The sequence below is a fragment of the Nanorana parkeri genome, unplaced genomic scaffold, assembly GCF_000935625.1.
Source record: "Nanorana parkeri isolate BGI_ZX_2015 unplaced genomic scaffold, ASM93562v1 scaffold1171, whole genome shotgun sequence".
NCBI classification, from domain to species: domain Eukaryota; kingdom Metazoa; phylum Chordata; class Amphibia; order Anura; family Dicroglossidae; genus Nanorana; species Nanorana parkeri.
In genome coordinates this window covers 306,599-323,267 of record NW_017307439.1, presented here as the reverse complement: position 1 = coordinate 323,267, position 16,669 = coordinate 306,599, and the positions used below count along the sequence as shown (strand labels likewise).

At 41.2% G+C, this 16,669-nt stretch overlaps 1 protein-coding gene across 4 annotated transcripts in view; it reads right to left on the bottom strand.

The window, feature by feature from the left end:
• Positions 1-6,023: 6,023 nt before the first annotated feature.
• TBC1D23 (TBC1 domain family member 23) overlaps positions 6,024-16,669 on the bottom strand; it is a 45,975-nt gene continuing 35,329 nt past the window's right edge. For 2 of the 4 annotated variants that reach the window (XM_018568328.1, XM_018568330.1), the window contains 4 exons: positions 14,773-14,861; positions 12,400-12,535; positions 8,194-8,388; positions 6,024-6,652 (listed from right to left, as the gene is read on the bottom strand). In XM_018568328.1, the coding sequence (XP_018423830.1) occupies positions 6,571-6,652; positions 8,194-8,388; positions 12,400-12,535; positions 14,773-14,861 (502 nt within the window). In that variant the 3' untranslated portion in view covers positions 6,024-6,570. The remainder of the gene's footprint in view (positions 6,653-8,193; positions 8,389-12,399; positions 12,536-14,772; positions 14,862-16,669) is intronic. The other 2 variants (XM_018568329.1, XM_018568331.1) reach the window with 1 other exon arrangement.

Below are 16,669 nucleotides of genomic sequence, written 5' to 3'. Positions count from 1 at the left end.
TACCATTACTGACCTGTGCTTCTGCCTGGCTGTGTTCTTGGTCTCTGATCTGGGGCAAGTATCTGAACTTTTGACTGACTTTACTTGCATGCTACTAGTTCCAGGTCAGAGACTCAATATTTAAGTCTGTGGAGGCAAATTAACTAGCATTTTAAGGAGATGAACAGTAACAGTCTCCATGTTTCTGTCAGTTCAGGTTTCTTTACAATTTACACTGTTGCACAGATCACGTGTTCTGGTTGCACTTGCTGCATACGTGCTCCAGGAAAGTGACTTGGAGTTTCAGAAAAAGATCAGCAATGGCAGCAAGTTTCCTCCATGGCTATGAATTGGTATCATTCTGGGTTTTTTACTGCTCATTAATGCTGTAACCTTGAGATCCTCCATGCTCTGGTTCTGCAGCAGACGTGTGCTGTCTAGGGAACATCTTCATTCCCACACTCAATATAAAACCCACAGGGGGTTGTAAGCCCTCAGGGGCAGGGCCGTCCTTACCATCTTGTCTTGAATTGTGTTGTGATTGTAACGTCTTCCTTATATTGTAAAGCGCTGTGCAAACTGTTGGCGCTATATATATGTAATAATAATAATAATAAACCTGTACAAACCAGAAGGCTGGCTGCTTGTTTCCCCAGTTGACCCCCCACCCAGCTTCAAAACCCTGCAGTGGGGCATCCATCATACACAGTTTAACCCCTTCATGACTGAGCTAGTTTTCAGTTTCTGTTCATAAATGACTGACACACTTTTTAAATTTTTGCTGTGTGATTCTTCCACGTCAGTAATATACTTTCTTACTAAATGTACCCTCACATATTATATATAGTTTTTTAGAGGACACACAGGGCTATATAATTATATGACATTTTTTTTCTTGTCAGTTTATATCAAGCAGTCACTATGACAGCTTGATAAATGAACTTTTTTTTATTTTTTGGCTATTAGGCTGATCCAAACTTAGGAACAGCTAATAATAACCTTAGAGACTGATCCTGACTTTAGTCAGATTCAGATCTCCCTAAAAGCTCTTTGATCGTGCCTAGACGATCAGAACTGATACCTTTCACTCAAAAGATATACATTGCATCTTTTTAGTGAAATGTATCTAAACATCGGGCTCTAGAGCTGTCAAAACCAATAGCAGAGAGGTGAGTCACTGCTACCACTCTGCTATTTTCAGCTGTCAAATACAGGATCGCAAATTGCGGTCCTGTATCCTGTAATGAAAGGAAGAAGCTTTTACAAAAAGCTTAATTATTTCATTAATGAAGGTCTCAATACTGAGGCATTCATTAATGACTGGTAACCGCTGAGAATCAGCTGTTACCGGCATTACAAAGCCTGATATAACTCGTCACGTACAGTGTACGTGGCCAGTCATATAGGCAAAAAGTGCCGGGACGTACACTGTACATCTCCAGTCACGAAGGGGTAAAGGTAGTCCACACTGAATTATTCACTGGAAAATGATCCAGTAACTTGATGTGAATGCTGGGAAAGAGGTGCAATAATTTAATCTGAATGGAAACACACTCTGCTCTAGTAGAGCCGTGGTTCTCAACTGGTAGGTAGCGACCCAATAGTGGGTTGCACCCAGTGTTCAGTGTGCCGCCGTGTGCCTCCCTCTGTGCTAGGTGAGAGGCTCCTCAATCTTCCCTCTTGGGCAGTAGGTACAAAACTGGCACACAGAGAAGCTGTCTCTCTGTTTGTGTGAGCAAAGACGGGACGATAGGTGAGAGGCTCCTCAATCTTCCCTCTTGGGCAGTAGGTACAAAACTGGCACTTGCAAGGGAATCCGTCCATCCAATACTTTATTTGTAATAAGGCATAACAGCAGCAAACAAATAAATGCTTACACGTTTCAGCCTTAATCGTGGGCAGCACTGTCGGTCCTCGCGCTGAGCCGCCATTCAAAATTTAGCACAGAATTTGTTTGATGACATCTGGTTTATAATCTTAGGACTGTGCATATCGGGTTTGACTGACTGATCCCAGTGAGCCCATTCAATTCCTATTTACATCATATTGTGTTTTGATTCTTGCTTCAGTACAACTATATTGGTGCCACTTTCCCAGGGCTTTGCACTTACCTTGAGGTCACCTATGGGTCTAGTGGTGGGTCTCTGTGTAATGATGCTATATGTATCGTTATGTGATGTTTGAGTACACTGTATATGTGATTTTAGACATATTTAGCATGGTATTTAACTTTAAGTTTACTGACGATCACTCTCAATGTTCCAAGATCATCTCAAACACTTCCTGGTTGCATGCCCACTCCCCCAGGTCTAGTTGCCCCAGCTCAAAAAAATCTGCGAGTTGGCTTTTCTCTAATTTTACATGAACTGCTAAAATGCACATTAGATTATATTCTGCCTATTGTAGCAAGTGGTTTGCAATGTTGCTTTCAGACTTTGATCTAGTGCGCTCCTGATGATGATTAATGTAGGAAACTGTTATATTCTCTGACCAGACCAGCACATAAGACCCCTTTATCTGGTCTTGAAAATACATAATTGCTTCCGTTATGGTTGTCAGTTCCTGCAAACTCATAGAGGCTAAAGAGATTATTTGGCTCTATCTCCCCTGTATGACCTGTCCATCCATATGGGCTCCTATCACCACACCATCATGGGGGTAGTAATGCATACTTGTACTGGAGTAGCCATGGTCATCGGTCCCAGTATAGACATAATCCTTCTTAATGACACTCATTTGGTTGGGGACAAATCTCCCCGATCTGATATTTTGTAATGTCAGGAAGTTTGTGCTAACCTCTACGCATTGAGCAAAAAAAAAAGTCATTGTTTGTGAGATAGGGACCTTAGATTGTTCGCAGGATCTGATGTGAATGTGCACTATATAAAGCGCTGTGTAAATTGGTAGGCACCATATAAATACCTTAGCGATGAGCTGCAGTGATTCAGCCACCTATTCCCCTTTGTGTAAAAGGTCCTCTATCTTATTTTTCAACTGAGCTAACTTCTCAAAAGGAAGGGCGGCCCTTTTGGAAACCATGGGAAGGAAGAGTCAAATTTAAGGGATTTAACATGAAAACCATCTTTGTCTTTAACCCCTTCGTGACGGGAGACGTACACTGTACGTCCAGCCACAAAGGGACCAAATGACTTGTCACGTACACTGTACGTGACGAGTTATTTGCTGCTTTAGAGGGCTGTTAATCGCTGAGAATCAGCTTTTAACATTCATTAATGGATGCCCTTACTACAGAGGCATTCATTAATGAAAGGGTTAACCTTTTTCAGACACCCGATACCTTAATATCGGGTGTCTGAGAGTCAAAGCAAAGCGGACACAGATGCCGGCTTTTGCCGGCATTCTGACAGCTCGTATAGATCGAGAGATATCTCTCTCAAGCTATACTGGCTTTTTTTTTTTCTTTCATGAATAGATACAAAATGTGTCTATTCCTACAATGTATCTATTCCTGGAAGAAGAATGTTTGTTTGCTGATCGTTGTTGCAACAATCAGAAAACATTTAGTAACAGCTGAATCCTGAACTGCTGCAGGATCAGTGTCACTAACTTATTATCGGCTGTTCTGAAGTTTGAAGCAGCCTGATAATAACCAAAAATTTATTAATTTATCAAGCAGTAACAGTGAGATTAATTCACAAAATCTGCTTGATATAATTAAATAAATAAAATAACATTTTTAAGTTAAAAAAAAAAGTGAAAAGTGTAAAAAAAAAAAAAAATTGTGAAAAGTGTAAAAAAAATAAAAAAATGTGTAAAAAATAAAATAAAATAAGGGACAAATAAATGAATGTATTTATTGCATTTTTTTTAGCTGTGCTGGTTTTGTAAAAAAAATACTACAAATCAAAACTGGGAAAAAAGTGTTTTTTTTAAACGGTTTTTTCCTCTTTTTTTATATTTTATTTGTCCTAAGTGAGGCGTTAGACGCGCATATGTGATATAAATATGTAGCCCTATCTGTCCTCTAAAAAACAATATATAATATGTGTGGGTGCACTTTGTAAGAAAGTATATTACTGACGTGGAAGAATCACACAGCAAAAATGTCAAAAGTGTGTCAGTCATTTACGAACAGAAACTAAAAACAAGCTCAGTCATGAAGGGGTTAATAAACAGAAAATGCCCTTTAAAGCACTGTGGGGGAAAATAGTTTGTTTTCTAAAAAATTCTGATATTCTTCTATTTTCCGCCAGTTGTCGCACCGTTCGGGTCCCATCTCTATGCGTTGAAAACTGCGCAAAAATGTGCAACAACAGCTTGACATCTGAATTGCCTAGGTGTGCACCTAGCCCATATACACATATTAATCAACGCAAAGCTGCAATAATAAGTAAATAAATGCATTTAGTGTAAAGTAGATGCATTTTACTTGCATCAGCCTCTTGCAGTCTACTGTGTAGCAAAGCCGAGACTGGGGCAGTAAGAAGCAGTACAAGTTGCCAATCAGTTGTGAGTCAGTACAAAAAGCATGCTGATAGGAGCAGTGTGGCAGAGAAATGAGCTAATCAAAGTGCTACTTCTCCTTTCACTGTCCAGTCACAGGGTGGAGAAGGGAAAATACATTTAGTTGTAACAGAACTGCAGCAAAGAAAAACAAGGTCTCCTGTCCTTTGCCAAACAGGCCTGAGCTGTGTAAATGTCAGGACTGGATAGAAACACAAATCCTGTGACAGGTAAAACAGCTCTGTGCCTTTAGCCCTTTGCCTGGAGTTCAGCTTTAAAACTTCATGTATTTTACATAACTGTCTCCATCCCTCCTGATTGAAGCCCATCTGGTTAAATACTTGCCTTTCTCAACACAACAATCCTATTCTCTGTGCCCCCCCCCCCCCTTTCCCCAAACACTGCACAGCCTTTCTGCCATGGCCTTCCCGAGCATGCATGCCATGGCCCTATTCATTCCTATGGGAGGGATGTACTGCTCTGGAGGCCATCAGAACTACAGCTCTCCCTTAGGAATGAATGGGGCCATGGTGTACATGTTCAGGCAGAAGAGGATATAGGGGGGACAGTCTCAGTGGAAAGGCTATAAACATGGCTGGAATAGGAAGGCAGTCAGGTATTAACACAATGGAACGCACTCAGGGGGGTGGGAAACTATTAAAGGACAACCATACCAAAAATAGTGCCAAGTGTACAAAAGCCTTAGGATATAAAACAAATAGAAGGTTTAATAAAAAAAAAAAAAGACACAACCGGTTGGAATTCAAAGATTTCAGATGCTCTTCCATAAAAGGTTTATTTTTCAGTTGCTGTTATGATTTTGTTAAAAGCAAACTGAACAGGCAAGACCTGTCGGGTCACATCAGTACTGGGCGGTGGTAATAATACTGGTTCTGGTCCTGTTAGTTCAGGTATATTTTCAGAATTGTGTTAAAAAAAAAGAAAGAAATAGAAGAGAACACGCTTCCTTATTAGATGTTTGTATGAGAGATGAGACAAGATCCCCATAGTGTGCTTAATGAAGCAAATGCATTATATGGTTTTGTCTCTGTAGACCACACTAGATGCAGAACTCCTGGCAGTTAAAGGGGGTCTTAACCCCCCAAATTCATTCCTACACAGATTGCACATTTTTCCCCATATATTAACTTGCAAATAAAATAACAATAAGGATAACAGACATGATGACGTAGTGATATGGATTTAGCCAAACCTTCCAAAATCTCGAGGCAGGAAACATTTTAAGGAGAGCTCCAGGGAAGCCTAAAACTACCAGTACGTGTGTTTAATAATAGAATAGTTTTAGGTCATTCATTCTCATACATTTTCTACGGACGTTTATAACCAGATTCCCAGCATATGCACTACTTTAAAAATGGTTAGATGTAGGTGTGCCCTTTACTAGACCAGATTTTATAGTTTGCAATGGATAATGTGATCTGTGGTTTTTTGCGTGTGCAGATAATGAAAAATAGCCATTTGCTTGGAGCTCTCCTTTAAAACGCTTTCAAACCTTATCCGCTCAAACCCCAATTCATATTCAATGCCAGTTTCTAACAAACCAATCCATTGTTGAGGTCTGAAAATTGGGACATTAATGAAACAAATTGGGGTAGCTGGGAGGTGGTTTTAGCCCTGTGGAAACTATAGATGGAATGTACAAAAAACAAAAACAAATTAAAACCTATTGTTAGTGCATTGTGGTTAAATGTGATTTGGTTATGATGAGGAGCGCTTCTGGTGCATAGTACAGTCCTTTCTGTGCACCGTCCGCTGTCAATACTGATCCAGTCAGGGCTCTGTGCTTACCATCACCGGTACGCTAACCTGAGTGTTTCCCCTTTATTTACACAAAATCAACTGTAGGAAAAAAAAAAAATATATCATTCAGTCCATGTCATTCCTCCTTCATTTCCATTTCTGAGCCTTGGGATGATCAGGTCAGATATCATTCTCCTCTACTGAACAGTCGTTTTCAGTACAGTAATGTACACTTGTCAAAATGGAAATCATTAAAAAAAAAAAAAAACTTATGCAAAAGGAGTGTTATGAAATAGAACCCCAAGAAAATTAAATTAACTATTTTATTTTCTGGTCAACAAATAGAAAAGGGTGGTAGAGGTGCTGTTAGCTTTCCAAGGCATCAAGAACTTTGATGATCTGTTGTTTGATGGCTTTGGTAGCGTCTCCTGCGTTGGGTATTAAGTACCTAGAAAGAGAACATATTCCTGAGATTAATAAACAGCCATGCATGCAAAATATGGAACCAAGATAAACTGCATCAAACCCTGAAATTGGCTTTTCTTTGCCTACACACAAAACATCCTTATTTTCACATTTCTGAATTCATTCTAAAATCATGTGACCACACTCGCTCTCTTCTTTTCCGGAATTGCACAACACATCTCCAACTGTCAATGACAATGCAGAGAAGTGTCGCGCTCTAAAGATTGTAACCAAATATTATTAAAAAAATAAATATTTATATTTATTCTCCAGATTGGTGTTTTGTTTTTTTTGATGAATTACTTTTGTATATGATTTTGATGGTTATTTTTGCACATATTTAACCACCTCCCATCCATTGGCAGTTTCTGAACCTTATAGGAGCGGGAGGGTGTCTTTAGACCCTTGGTTCTCAACTGGTGGGTCGTGACCCAAAAGTGGGTCGCGACCGCGTGTTCAGTGGGTCGCCACATGCCTTCTACTTTTCTAGGCGAGAGGCTTACCAGCCTCCCCCTAGCACAGCACTGTCTATTCTTACACTGAGCAGCCATTCTTACACTGAGCAGCCGGCTCCGAGTGTTAACTTGAAGTGGGGTGGGCTGGGAGTATGGCCGCGAAGAAGCTCCATCCATACGTGAAATGCTTATAGCTCCCTCGCATTTCCTATAGAGGTGCCTGGACTGGAGTGATGTCACATTCTGGCTCCCAGCACCTCTACAGGGAGTGCATGGGAGCTGTAACAGCAATGCATGTATGGGTGGAGCTCCATCACAGCACGGCAGCCCACACTGCTGTGCGTTCCATTGTAGTGCGACTTGGGTTGCAACTTAATGATCGAGGACAAATGTGGGTCCTGTGGTTACACAGGTTGAGAACCACTGCTTTAGACGTCCTTCCCCTCCCCCCACTCGTGTGCGTGCTGGTGCGTGCTCAGCAATGTAAACATTTAACAATATATTTTTGTTAAATAGTGAAAAATAAAACCCCAGTGGTGATTAAATACCACCAAAAGAAAGCTCTATCTGCCCCCCCCAAAAATGGTATAAAATTTGTTTCAGTGCAGCGTTGCATGACGGAATAAATGCCTGGCCAGGAAGGGGGTGTAACTCCCCGGACTTCAAGTGATTTAACATTTGGTTACAGTTTTTAGAGCACGACACTTCTCTACATTGTCATTTGCATCATGAATTTGATTCTAGTGTTGCTGCTAGGTTACACATTTGGCGTGGGATTTATCTTGATTATATTAGATCTCTGTCACTGAGCATTTTAACCCTTGGTAGATGCTACAGCATTGCACTGAGATTTTGCATGTTTCTAACTCGGCTGAGACACCTCATGTAAGAAATTAGAAGAGCAGATTTGTGAATTAGCAACTTTTTAAAATAAATAGCTTTATGTATGAAGTGCTGGGGCTTTAATGCCCAGGGCTACTGCACACACATATATGCAAAGAAAGAGCCTTTGACCATATAAGTGATGTTTTCATTGTACAGAATGTATATTGGTACCGAATTCTCTCACCTCTCCACTGCTAGTATTTCCACTCCTGATGTACTGCTGTTTCCATATTTAAATGTGATCAGCTCTGGATGTTTCTTCTTAGATGTGATCTTTACAACCGAGCTCAGCGCTTGCCTTGACTGTATATACGCAAATCCTTTCCTAGACTGGATCTCCCGCAAACAATACATGTGGGTTGCTGTTACCAGAAGGTTACTTTTAAAAGGAAAAACAAAAAGGAAGCAAAGTAATTCATTATTTCCGTGTATTATACTGTCGTATTAGCTAAAGTGCATCTGACCCCAAAAAACAAAAAAATGATATTGCACTTTCCAGTCCCTGGATAACCTGCATTAGTTTTCTTCTAAATATGTTTTCCCACAACTATGAAATGCCCGTTAAATGCCCCGGTGGACCCAGTTCATAATATACTTGTCCCCGTTCCAATTACATTTTTATTGTGGTTAGGGCTGGATGTAGCTCCTCCCCAAGCTGAAGCCCAAAATATGGGCGTTCCTAGGAGGGGAGGTACAGCCAGCACTAAGACACCCAAACTTCTCTACCCTCCATGTAATATTCCAACCCTTTCTGTGTCTCCTCTACTCGCTTATGTTTTCTTGTGAATTACAGCAGCTGCAGATTGCACAAGAAGACCGAAGACTGATGGAGGAGAATTGATCAAAACCGGAGCAGACAAAGTCTGGAGCAGTTGCCAACGGCAACCAATCAGCTTCTCTCTTCAGTTTGTTCACTTAAGACTTGAAAATGAAAAAGAAAAGCTGATTGGCTGCCATGCTCATCTGCTCCAGATTTGATTAATTCCCCCCACTGTCCTCTGTGATCTGAAATAGGAGGGTACGGGACCAGTAGAGCTGAGGTTGTATGTCCTTTAACCCCTTCATGACTGAGCTAGTTTTCAGGTTCTTTTAATTTTTTTATTTTATTTTTGGCTATTAGGCTGATCCAAACTTAGGAACAGCTAATAATAACCTTAGAGACTGATCCTGAGTTTAGTCAGATTCAGATCTCACTAAAAGCTCTTTGGATCATGCCTAGACGATCAGAAGTCTGATACACTTCACTCAAAAGATATACATTGTATCCTTTCAGTGAAATGTATCTAAACATCGGGCTCTCCAGCTGTCAAAACAAATAGCAGAGAGGTGAGGTGAGTCACTGCTGCCTCTCTGCTATTTTGAGCTGTCAAATACGGGATCGCAAATTGCGGTCCTCTATTTGCATGTAACGGCTTCATTCTTTCATTAATGAAAGGAAGAAGCTTTTACAAAAAGCTTAATTATTTCATTAATTAATGCCTCAATACTGAGACATTAATGAATGACTGTTAAATGCTGAGAATCAGCAAATACCGGCATTACAAAGCCTGATATAACTCGTCACGTACAGTGTACGTGGCCAGTCATATAGGCACAAAGTGACAAGACGTACACTGTACGTCTCCCGTCACGAAGGGGTTAAGGGAGCAGAGGAGGCACCTACAGGACTGCAGGATTAGGAGAGCCGGCATCTTGCAGAGGATGGGTGGGGGGAACCACGCAGGCTCTTTTTGCATTCCTTGCCACCATCTGTTATCTCGGAGTTGTCACTCAGAAACACCGTCTCCTTTGCTCATCAATGTGGTCAGATACAAGTGGAGGGAGGAGGAGGCGCCAGCTATCTGACAATGCTGCTCAGAACCCACAGCACAAATTTAAGGGAGAAAATTGGAAGAGTAAAATGTACTCTTCCCAATACTTAGAGCGGGCAAACGACACTGCAGTTGTTTGACGCTCTGTGAAAGGAATCCCCCCTCCCCTCTTCGTTTCTCCAGCGCTCATTGGAGGGAATACAGGAGTGGGCGGGCACAGCTGGCTCTAGAGAGGCAAAGCCAGCTGCCAATCATGCAGTGGGGTGGATCCTGACCATATTGTTAGGATCCTTCCCAGCTGCAGTGCGGCTCTGTGTTGTCAGCATATAGCAGGCTGCTGGACTGAGTTTGGGTCACAGGAGGACATTAGTAAATATACTACCCTGTTTCCCCGAAAATAAGACCTACCCCTAAAATAAGACCTAGTACTATTTTTGTGAATTGCTAAAATATAAGACCTACCCCGAAAATAAGACGTGATGTTGCCCATGCCCAGGGATGGTGGTGGCATAAGGAACTTGAAGAGCCTGGGGAGAGGCAGGAGAGAATCAGCGGTGCCAACGAAGCCAGCGCTAGAGGAAGCGAGGTGGCAGCGGAGGGAACAGAGCCGCATAAGCCGGTGCCTCCTCAATAGAGCCGCCTCCTGTCACAGGCGGAGTGATACCAAATGCACTCCGCCTGTGAGGAATCCATAGTGAAAGCGCGCTTCGCTCATTCTGGCCAGCGATTGGTTAGCAAATTGCTCTTGGAAAGGTACGACACCCCTGATTACCCTAATCTTAACTTTGCCACTCACTCCTGTCTTGTAAGTCTTCTACCGTTAATAAGTGTGGATTGTTGTACATTAAAAAAAAATTAAGACCTACCCCAAAAATAAGACCTAGTGTGTTTTTTTGAGCCCAAAAAATATAAAACAGTGTCTTATTTTCAGGGAAACACGGTATTTTGACCCAAAAGAGGACTAAAGCCAAAAAAAGGCTTTTAAAAGGGGAGCAAGGCTCCCGGGTGACTTTAAGCTCTTTTTCCCCATTACTTTCACCTGGTATTCAAGGGAATAATACACTTCCTGTCCTGGCTGGCTACATTCACTCTTCCACTGTATTTTTGGGGGCAGTCATGGATGACACCTAAGCTGGACTTCCAACGTATCTGTCTTTGCTCATGTCATCTTACATAAAGGGTGATGGGATTAGTACTTTACAGAACAAAATAACATGGTATTTGCATTCATTTCAGCTCCCAGGAAGTGTCAAGGACACAGCAGGAATAAATATTTTCTGTATTTGCTGAAAATATTTTTAGCCTGGAAAAGGAAAACTAATGCAGCCACCACATCTAAGGCCTGGTAAGCTGCAATATATGACAATCTTACACCATTTTGCTGTCAGAGCTGTTTTTGCACACATGTTAAGCCTGAAGGTTACCCCCCTCCCCCCCCCAAAAAATGATATATTTTTTGAAAACAGAGACCCTGAAGAATAAATGGTGCCAGTTGTGTTTTTTGTCACATGATATTTGCACAACTGTTTAAAGGTCCGGGCTGCCGGCTGACATAAGCCTTACACTGGTGACAGCAAGAGAGTTAATCGGAAAGAAGAGAAAACATTCTATCTGGACATACCTACAGGAGGGAATGACACAACCTAGGTCATGAGGAAGTCCAATTCCAGCTAAATGACATTCAAGGTTTACTTTTTGCCTTGGACGCTCCATGCAGAATTTGCAAGGTTTTATGTGCAGTGTCAAAAAATATGGAAAATCTAGTTTATAAACTCTGCAGAGCTCCAGCGCCCATACCAACATATCCTTATGTGCTACAAGAGGACATGAAGCAAACATATATCCGCATCACTTTAAAGCAGAACTTCAGAAAAAAAACAACTCCAAATGCTATCGGTGTGTTCATTAAATAAGTACCCAAATCTGACTGGCATCAGCCTCTTACAATTCCCTGTACAGCAGAGCGTAGTCTGGGAAAGTGAGAAGCAGCACAAGGAGAAAGTCAGCTGTGCTGCAGTGCACATGTGCCAACAAGGAAAACGCTGACAGGATGAAAGCTGAGTGACATAGATCCGCTCATCAAACTGCTGCTTCTCCTTCACTGTCTAATAAGAGGTTTGGGGCAGAGACAAGACTTGGCTAGATTACAAAACATCAGCAGAAGATTTAGGCCCCATTCACACTGAGCGATATCGCTCATATTTCCACGCGATAATCGCTCTATGTAGCTTCACCAATCCATTTCAATGGAGCTGTTCACATCTCGTCGCTCAACATCGCTTGTAGCTCCTACATGACCCTTTTTTCAAGCGATTTTGCTCCTGATTGCATACAGCCCAATAGGGACAAGTCGCTCAATATCGCTCATATAAAATCGCGCGATTTTCATGTCACTCAGTGTGCATGGGGCTTTAGGCCTCCAGGCTGGTTGTGCTGTATGGCAGGATTGAGTAAATCTCAGGACAGGAATACAAATACCTCGGGAAGTAAAACACGTACGTATGTATGTATGTATTTGCCTGAAGTTCAGATTTAATGACAAAACTGAGGTGAGGCAACACAATGCTCTTGTTACACACCTTGGAATCATGTGACCGTTTTCTTTAACTTCATGACATGGAAAGTGATGCTTGATGTCTGGCTTGTTTATCCATGTTTGAATATTAACAACTTCTTTGCGATCATCATCAGACATAGATGAGCTATCAATCTCATCTGGAAGAAAATAAAGAGAAGAAAGAGGTAACAAACACATAACACAAACAGAACAAGTCTAACAATAGAAATGTGAATTCTTCATGCCGGTTATTAGAAGGAAATGGAACATCGAGATTCGGGATTATTGGATGATCTAAAGCTTACAGCTATAGTAAAGCAGCAAACAAATGCTGTGATAATGAAGGACAGTAGAGATGAAGATTACGGATTTGTTTCTTTCTGTGATAAAGGTATTCATGTAACGAGGACCATATTTAAACTGCATGAAAACTCTTATTTGCGCTCTTTTGGTCTGTTAAATGTAACATCAAATCCATATTGTCATATCTGTTCCATGAGAGCAAAGAAATGCCTGTTGATCAGATCAGAAATACAGTGCAGTCCTGTAAACATTATAATGTTATATCAAACAAGGTCATCAATAAGTATGTTAAGGCCTTCCTATCAAGATTAAGAGAGGGGAGGTGTTCTGTAGTCCTATTTCAATGCTGAAGGAAAGGATCACCCGGTAAATATCATGGCAAAATTCTGAAATAAAAACGAATGCAGCCAGCACATCTAAGGGACTGCTAAGCTGCAATACATTACACTTTTATTCTTGTGTGTGTTCATGCTGGTTGCTTGTCCCCATGGCAAGCTTGCAAGGACAGGCAACTGAACATTTAAACTGCCCACATAGAATACAATCGGATTGTAGAATCTCCTCTAGATGTATGTGTTGTGCGAGAGCCTACATAAAACATTCATTCACTTGACTTCAAAGCAGGTAAGCCCACACACAACTGTTGGTATATAAAAAGGAGATTGTACACAAATTAATCTGTGTGGCCAGCGTCAAGCGACCTACAATTTAGCTTTGCCAACATAATTGTGATTAATGGAATACGATTTTCCACAACATTGTATTCTTACAGTGGCTCTGTGCAAAATGGATGAAGCTGAAAGAAAACCAGGTATGCCTGAGCCTAGGCAACATTTAGATAGAAGTTATTACCAGCCCAAATCCCACCAAGTGCATACTAAGGTGCATTGTGCATGCGTGCTGCAACGCATTGACATTTTTCTTTCTTATATTAATTTAAGAAAAACACACATTTAACTCTATGCACAACAGCCTGTTGTTACACATTCGTGTGCATTGCATAAAAATTCACAAATACTCATTTTTATGCAACAAACTTGTATAGTTTGAACAGGGCATATAGAAAACAATTGTGTGCCCTTAAAGTGACACTAAACTCAGGAGTTAAATCTTAAAAATGTATTCAACTTCCCCAGCTATTAAAAATGCATCTTATTTGTATATCACTCAGCTGTAGATCCTCAAATCATCTCTGAATTGGTGCTGACACTGTCCTTCCTTCTGGAGGGTGAATACTTTTGTTCCCCATGGTCCCTGTGTGTGTTGTAAAGTAGTCACCGCTCCAAGCTCACTCCCGGGATAGACTGCAATCTCACCTTTAGGTAGTGAATTTGTACTGAAGTTATAGTTTATTAGGAGTGAGCTTGGAGCGGGGACTACTTTACAACACACACATGGACCATGGAGAACAAAAGTAGCCACCCTCCAGAAGGAAGGACAGTGTCAGCACCAATTCAGAGATGATTGGAGGATCTACAGCCGAGTGATACACAAATAAGATACATTTTTGTTAATAGTTAAGGTTCTTGAATGCATTTTTAAAGTTTAGCTCCTCGCAACAGTGCAGGTGTCACGAAGGGAAACAAAGAAGCATACATACAGCCATTTAAAGGTCACTGCAGCTGCAACAAAGCAACCCATCAGACTGTTTAGAGAGCTGCACTAAAGTTTTGATAAGTAAAAAGGTATGAAATGTAAAAGGCGTGTATGTGTGTGTGTTTAGTCTTAAAATGAACTAAAGTTAAAAAAACACTAAATATTACATACATGCAGGCTCTTTATTACAGAAGAGATGTGCAATGTCTCTTCTGCAATAAAACAAAATGTACCCATCTGCCTGCCATCTTCTTCAGAATGTACACTGAGCTGCACATGTGCAGCTCAGTGTATATTCCTGGAACACCTTGGTGCCTGGAATGAATGCACTCCTGTGATTTTGCCCTTCTCTGTGAGCTAAATCAAATGGCTGAAGACCTGGCACCCAGAACAAGACCAAACACATGACCTACTCAAGTCTGAGGTCAGATTTACACACACCTGAAATATAAAGCTATTAAAACACATTTTCTGATCACATACAATACTGTCGTACCTGTGTCATACTCCTCCTCATCTCCGATGCTGAATACAGGCTTCACACCTCGGTACGGCTTTCCTACCCTGTCGCTGCTGCTGATGTGTCTGTCAATAGAAATCAATAAAGCTTTGGAAAATGCGTATAAATAAAATGAATACAGGAACTGCAGGCAGGTGATACATGCAGAAAGTGCCAGTCTATGGGAACATTTGAGGTTAGCTGGTCAATAAGCATTACAAGCCATATCAATGCTAGAGAAGACCATGCTAGCACGCCAGAAACAAACCAGCTGGTGAGTGAAATGTTATTGTCTTCACATTTGTAACATGACATCAGAATCCCAAGAGCATGCTTTTTGAACACTGCACAACGTACTATGGATGAAAAAAATGGCAGCACAAGCAAGTCAAAAGTCCATAGGTTAGGGTTGGACTCGGGAAGAGTAAATACGTCTGTAACCCAGATGGAAAGATTTCACCTCACTTCCTGTCCTTGTGAAAGCAGGACAAGAAATGGAGGAAGCAGTTGTCACCAAGACAGAAAACACATACAATGATAACCTTAAACAGGTTCTCAACCTCCCCATTTTACTGAAAAGGGGATGTTTTGTTAAAGTCTGTGTCCTATTGGGTCGATGTCCCATCACTTTCTATCCCAACAGGAACATAGGCAAAATCTTGCAAATAGGGGCACAAACCTCAGTAAAATACCTGCTGGAAATTTTTTTCCTTCTCCACTATGTCCAAAGAAGAAAAAGTTTGCCGGAGTTCCAGCCGTCCCTGAAGATGTCTGTTAACATTCATGGAAAGCTCTGTATGCACATGGCCCAACCTTAGGTTGGGTACTTTTTCACCCACTCACTGGACAAGAGGCTAAATTTGGCTGTTCAGGTTCTCTGAAGGATGCTGCTACACTGGTTTGCATTTTTTCTTGTTCAGCCCCACTCTCTAGCCCCGCTAACAGTGTGGTTGTAGGAATCTCTCCCAATGGGTTATTGTATTCTAACAACTGGCACCCATCACAGTCAGAGTATACCAACAGTGACTGCAGCCGACAATTTTAGGCCCAGCTTTGACAAAAGTAGCCTGATCAACTTGTTGAATGGAGGAGTGCTGGCAGGGCCGTCCACTGCTCAAATTTGAGCCAAGTCAGCAGGAACCTTGATTGTAAAATATCTGCAATCTCCTTCACATTTACCAAAATAGTCTAATATGATGACAAATCTAAACAATCCAATCTGGATTCAATAGGGAGAACCTTGCACAAGATATTAGATGGTATATCTAATGCATATTGTCCACTCAGATCATTCAGTGTATGGTCAGCAAAATTCTGAAGTTGGGTGATCTGCATATAGTTCACAAGTAGCGTTCTAGAGACCCCGTGGGTCTCGGCAGGTCATGTTTGCCTGCGCCAATCAAAACATCTGAAAAAGTACGTTTGAAAAAGTATGAAATGATTAATATAAATAGCACTTCCAGACATATATTTCTGATCCCTAAACATATCCAATAGCACCCGGGATAAATGATTCCAACATACTGGTAAATTGGTCATCTTAGAACCCAAGGCCATCGAACCAAGCACATAAAAGGCCTCTATCTGTCAAACTAGCTGGGAGCTGATGAGTTCCATAACATGGTTTATTTTACACACCTAGTGGATTTAAAATGACTATTGGAGAGTGGAGGATGTTATGGACAGAAAGCTGATTAGTTCTAGATGGAGTACAACATTAGTCTCAGAGCTAGGACAGAATGGTGAGTGTATCCCTCTAGTTTTCAGTATGAACAATGAAACATCAGTGATGCTGACAGGCCACAAGAAAGGCATAAAATCTGACAATTTAATAATGCCGACAGAATAGATTGGATGTGCATTTTTTTAATAAAATGTTTATGACATTTTTAGG